Source organism: Hevea brasiliensis, chromosome 18 (assembly GCF_030052815.1).
Source record: "Hevea brasiliensis isolate MT/VB/25A 57/8 chromosome 18, ASM3005281v1, whole genome shotgun sequence".
Lineage (NCBI taxonomy): Eukaryota > Viridiplantae > Streptophyta > Magnoliopsida > Malpighiales > Euphorbiaceae > Hevea > Hevea brasiliensis.
Genome location: NC_079510.1, coordinates 730,904 through 736,390, shown reverse-complemented (window position 1 = coordinate 736,390; position 5,487 = coordinate 730,904). Strand labels below are relative to the sequence as shown.

The 5,487-nt window shown below is 27.4% G+C and overlaps 1 protein-coding gene across 1 annotated transcript; it reads left to right on the top strand.

Annotated features, from left to right (window-relative positions):
* Positions 1-1,665: 1,665 nt before the first annotated feature.
* Positions 1,666-4,931, top strand: LOC110651993 (protein BEARSKIN2-like). Its single transcript, XM_021807482.2, has 3 exons — positions 1,666-1,884; positions 3,544-3,824; positions 4,099-4,931. Exons 1-3 carry the CDS (start codon positions 1,716-1,718, stop codon positions 4,771-4,773), a joined length of 1,125 nt encoding a protein of 374 aa, XP_021663174.2. The 5' UTR covers positions 1,666-1,715; the 3' UTR covers positions 4,774-4,931.
* Positions 4,932-5,487: the final 556 nt, after the last annotated feature.

The following is a 5,487-nucleotide window of genomic DNA, read 5'->3' as shown; positions in this document are numbered from 1 at the left end:
AAATATTAAATTTATATTATATAATTATAATAATCTTTTATACATTAATAGCATATGTATTAACATTTTCTAATATTGATATGTTAAATTAATATGAACTATATACTGTTCAATACATATTAAATTTATATTATGTAAGTAATAATTTTTATAATTTAATATTAATATGTTAAATTAATAAATATAATACTTTATTAATTAATTTTACTAGATATCATAAATATGTCCTTTTAAGATTTAATCAATTTTTTTGATTTATCCTTAAACTCCAATTAATATTATTTAAATTATAGTAGACAGTCGTTCCCATTATTTACCATATGCCAATAATATACTTGCGCCACACATAAACATAATAGAGGTTTCAAATTACATTTTTGGAGAAACGGACATTGCCATTGTATTGAGGATGTCAAAAGAACATAATATATGATATTTTAATTATATTTTTTTATCCGATAGATGATTGCCGTGTGTCATTTAATCAATAACTGATACTTATATAAAATGATGTTGTTTTGTGTAAAAATTGAAAAAAAAAAAAAAGGTTTATCCATGTGACCTGCGATTGAGTGGACTGGATTTTGAAATTATTGAAATTATTGATTTTTAGAGGTAATCCAAAGGCCATAGACTTAATTAAATGTATTGATTGAACCGGCAGGATGGGTTAGGTTTGAAAACATGATAAATGACTAAGGTAAAATATCCTAATGAAAAAAATGATAGATTTTGCCCACTGCTTAAATCCAAACTATATTAATTAATCTAACCCATTAGACTTAATTAATTACCCTAATAAATTTTATGATCACTCTATAATAATGTTGTATTTTATAAACATGTTGAATTATATAGATTAATTCAAATTAATAATTTAAAAAATGAATGTAAATAAAATATTGATAAAACTTGTATATGATATAAACGAATCAAATCGAGTCAAATTTTGAAGAGCTCAATTCTATTTTTTTATATTTTTTTGGGCTCGAGTTTAATTCATTTAAAAAATAAATCAAAAATTAAAAAGTTTAAGTCTAATTCATTTAAAAAAATGAACGGAACGAATTGAGCCAAATCAAATAAGTCTAACTTGTATTAAACCGAGCCTTTGAATAATTTGGTCAATTTTTGTGCACCTAAGGGTACTTTTTGTAGTTACAAACACTGCAGTAAAGGAAAAGCAGAAAGTTGCGTTAATAATTAATTAAGGATGGATCCTTTGAAAAAGATACACGACACAGTGAGATATATCCCTAGATTAAAGATATGATAAGCAGAAAGAAAGCGTGCAAATGAATCAAGCAAATGATTCAGAAACCTCTAATAAGGTCATATCCCAGTACATGTGCAAGCCCAAAACGTAGAAATCAATCAAGCATTTAACAGATTAATCTGAATCCTCTTAAAGTCATAACCCCACATGTGAAGAGCCGAAGCCATGGCGTCTGCGTCTCAACTGTTGTTACTATGAATGCATATAAATATTTCAAAGGCGAAAATCCCAAGAACCCTCAGTAGCTGTTCTTGCAATCCTTGCTTTGGAAACAATCAAATATTCTCTTATATCTTATTCTTTTATTACTTTTGTCTCGGGATTGTTTAATTGCTTATTTGACTTGTATTCATATATATATTCAAGGTCCTCTGCTGCGCCATCTTCAAATGCCAATTACATCAAATTAAAAAGGAGCTATAGTTGTATAGAATCTTTCATGGCAATGGGTTCATCTACAGTTGGTGTGCCTCCGGGGTTCCGCTTCCACCCCACTGATGAAGAGCTGCTTCATTACTACTTGAAGAAGAAGGTTTCATTTCAAAAATTTGACATGGAGGTCATCAAAGAGGTCGACCTCAATAGGATGGAGCCTTGGGAGTTACAGGGTACATGTACATACACACACACACATATATATATCCTTCTTTCTTATTTCTCTTCCCTCTGAGTACTCGTCTATGTTTGTTATCTATGAGTTGTTTGGTTTTGGAGTTTGTGTGAAACATTCATCCTCTCATGTTTCTGAATTTTCTGATTGAAATTCTTTCAATTCACTACTACAATATTGTCTTTTAGAGACACACACCTTGAGACAAAAAAAATATTTATTACTAATAATTATTATTTAAGACAAAATTTTATTAGTATCTAAATATTATATTGTTTATTTCTAATAATTAATATTTTTTAGGTAATATCTTAGTTTCTAAATGTAATATTATTTGTTTCTAATTTATTAAAATTAACTTTATTTATATAAGAAGTTTTAAATTTTTTATTATATATATATATATATATATATATATATATATATATATATATATATATATATATATATATATGAATAAATTGTAAAAAGGTATGTTATGTATAGATTATATATAGTTAAATAAAAAAGTGATTTTTAAAAATTAAACATGTAAATATATACTGATATTATATTATATTATATTTGTATATATTAAAATAAAGAAATTATATATATTTTTAATCTATATAATTAAAGTTTTTAAGCAGCATATAGTTATTAATTATTCACCTAACAAGTATTATGAACTTTTTAAGAAAAAAAATCAAAATTGTGATTAAAATACTTTTACCATTAAGCTAAAAATATTTTGATGATTTGAATTTATTAATTATACATATATTAATATATTTATTTTTTAATTATTATTTTTAATTAAATTTGTATTAACTATATAAGTACTACAATGAATATAATAAAATTTGATTATATAATATAATATGTTATTAATTCTTTAATATAGTAAAATATTTATGTGATGAATTGAAAATTTAAATTTTAAATTATAAATTAAGAAAATAATCATTTATAAAAAAAGAAAGCGATATATAACATCATTTTTTTAGGAACTTGGAGGTGATAGTTTTCCTATAAAAGGCAATTCTAGTCCTTTGATATTTCAAGCAAATAGTGGAGTCCAAATATGGGGCTTGCTAGTTATAGTTTATTTTTTAAAATTATATTTATTTAGTTTAAAAAATATTTATTATTTTTTAATAATTTAAATAAATTTAATTTAAATTGTAATAGTAAATAAATATTAAATTATTAAAGACAAATAAATGCATTTATATTAATGATTAATGATATGAAAAAAATTAATATGTAATAACAAGATAATTTATTTTTAGAAAATATTATTAAAAATAAATTTATTTAATTTTTAAAATAAATTTAGAAATTTTAGTTTAAACAATTAAAATAAATTTAATTTGTCTCTAAAAATAAATTTAAGTACAAATAATATAGTTTGTGGTGTTGCTTTTCTAGGTCCTGTATTGTTTATTTGGTTCTTTTCTGTTAGTGGTTCCTTTTTTACTCATATTATCAATTACATCTCGAAATCAAATTGATTGTCACTTTTCACGTTTGAAAAAAAATTAAAAGGAAAAATAATGGCATTTATTATAAGCTTCTTATGATAAAGTAATATATTGATGGCTTATAAAAAAAAAAGTAATATATTGATGAGTTGAGGAATGAAATATGAGTAATTTTATATTAATTTGTGATGTAGAGAGATGTAGAATAGGATCGACTCCCCAAAATGAGTGGTATTTTTTCAGTCACAAGGACAGAAAGTACCCAACCGGATCAAGGACGAATAGAGCAACAAATGCAGGGTTTTGGAAGGCAACAGGAAGGGATAAGTGCATCAGGAACAGCTACAGGAGTATTGGTATGAGGAAAACTCTTGTTTTCTATAGAGGTAGAGCTCCCCATGGCCAGAAGACTGACTGGATCATGCATGAGTACAGGCTTGAAGATGGTGTTGATATTCAAGGAAAGTCATCCATTGTCAGTCTCTCTCTTTTTACTTCATTTGGATTTAACTCGTATATATTTGAATACTCGAAATATTACATATTTGCAGATGATTTCACGTACTACTAAATGGAAATTCGTTGTTTTTATTTCTTAATCACATGTGCTAGCTAGCCAAAATTATCTTAATTTTTTGTTAGATTTTGATTAGGGTTTGAACTCTTTCTCTATATATAGCTAGTTGGTAAAATAATCTTAATTAAATTAGCAGCTAATATAAAAAAAAAAAAATAATGTGATTTTATAGGAGGATGGATGGGTTGTGTGCAAAGTTTTCAAGAAGAAGAATCTATTCAAGGTTGGCAACGAAGGAGGAACCGGCTGCATCATCTCTTCTGATCATCAACAACTCAACACCTCTTCAAGCACCATTCAGCCTCGAAGTTTTATGCACAACAAGGACAGCCAATTTCTAGTGTTTCAAAGCCCTACTACTCATCATCATCAGCAAGCTTTTGAACTAAACAAAACAGAGCTCGGCCTTCATTATCAGTACCCACACATGGCTGCAATAACACCTCATTATTCTCCTCTCCAATCCCAAAACTTAATGCCAACCCATAACTACTCATCGGCTCCTGGTTCAGGTTCCCCGGTAATGGCTAAGCAATTCATTTCAAACGCTAGAGATTGTGAGAGTGGCAGCGAGAGCTTTAGGTATCCTCAAAGTTCCGAGGCGGGGTTAGAGGTGGGCACTTGTGAACCAGCAAATGATCATCAACAAATGGGTTTAGGAAGAGATGATGATCATCAACGGTTGAATGAATGGAGTATGCTTGATGGCATTGTTACTCCTCACCTTGGAAATGATGGTTCTTCTAAAGGAGTGAGGTTTGAGGATCCTAATAATGCATCATCAGTAAATCCAAATAATCACCTCTCTTTGCGCGGAGAGATGGATTTTTGGGGCCATGGAAAATGATTATTCTCTCTCTCTCTCTCTCTCTCTCTCTCTCTCTCTCTCTCTCTCTCTCTCTCTCTCTTTTTAATAAGTGATTATTTATTTATTTATTTTTCCATCTATATATTACTCATTAAAAATCAAAAGAAATTCATAATAGAGCTCATTATGTAAAATGGCTCTAACAATACAAATCGTCTTTATTGATATTAATTGAATGACAGTTTGTGGAATTTAATTGGAATTGATATATATATATATATATATATATATATATATATATATATATATATATATATATATATTTGTGCTTTATTTAGTTATTTTATGTGCACTAATTTTGGTTGTGGTTGAGTTAATTATATTATTTCATTTATGCCACTAAAGTTTAATATATTTCATAATTTTTTTTTTAAAACAAATGAAATTCATTATAAAGAAACTGAGTTTGCACAAAGAAGATCAACAATGGAGCCATGAGGCTCGACCCAAACCATCTGACTAGCATAATTACAAGAGAGCCTAGAAAATTGATGTGCAACCTTGTTTGCTTGTCTCAGCACCCAGTTGAGGGAAAAATACCCTTTCCAGCGTAAGAATATGTTTGCAGTCTTGTAGGATGTTTGCCCATTCTGTTAAAATCCAAATTTTGTGCATAGCATAAAAAACTTATTACGAATCCAATTCCACAATAACTTTGAGATACTGTTGCTTACACAGCCATAATAGCGCTTG

Excerpts from the sequence above, each read along its gene's own strand:
- LOC110651993 (XM_021807482.2), top strand. The coding sequence starts at position 1,716 with ATGGCAATGGGTTCATCTACAGTTGGTGTGCCTCCGGGGTTCCGCTTC. Across the intron at positions 1,885-3,543 it reads GGAGCCTTGGGAGTTACAGG|AGAGATGTAGAATAGGATCG; the intron begins GTACATGTACAT and ends TTTGTGATGTAG. Across the intron at positions 3,825-4,098 it reads TTCAAGGAAAGTCATCCATT|GAGGATGGATGGGTTGTGTG; the intron begins GTCAGTCTCTCT and ends GTGATTTTATAG.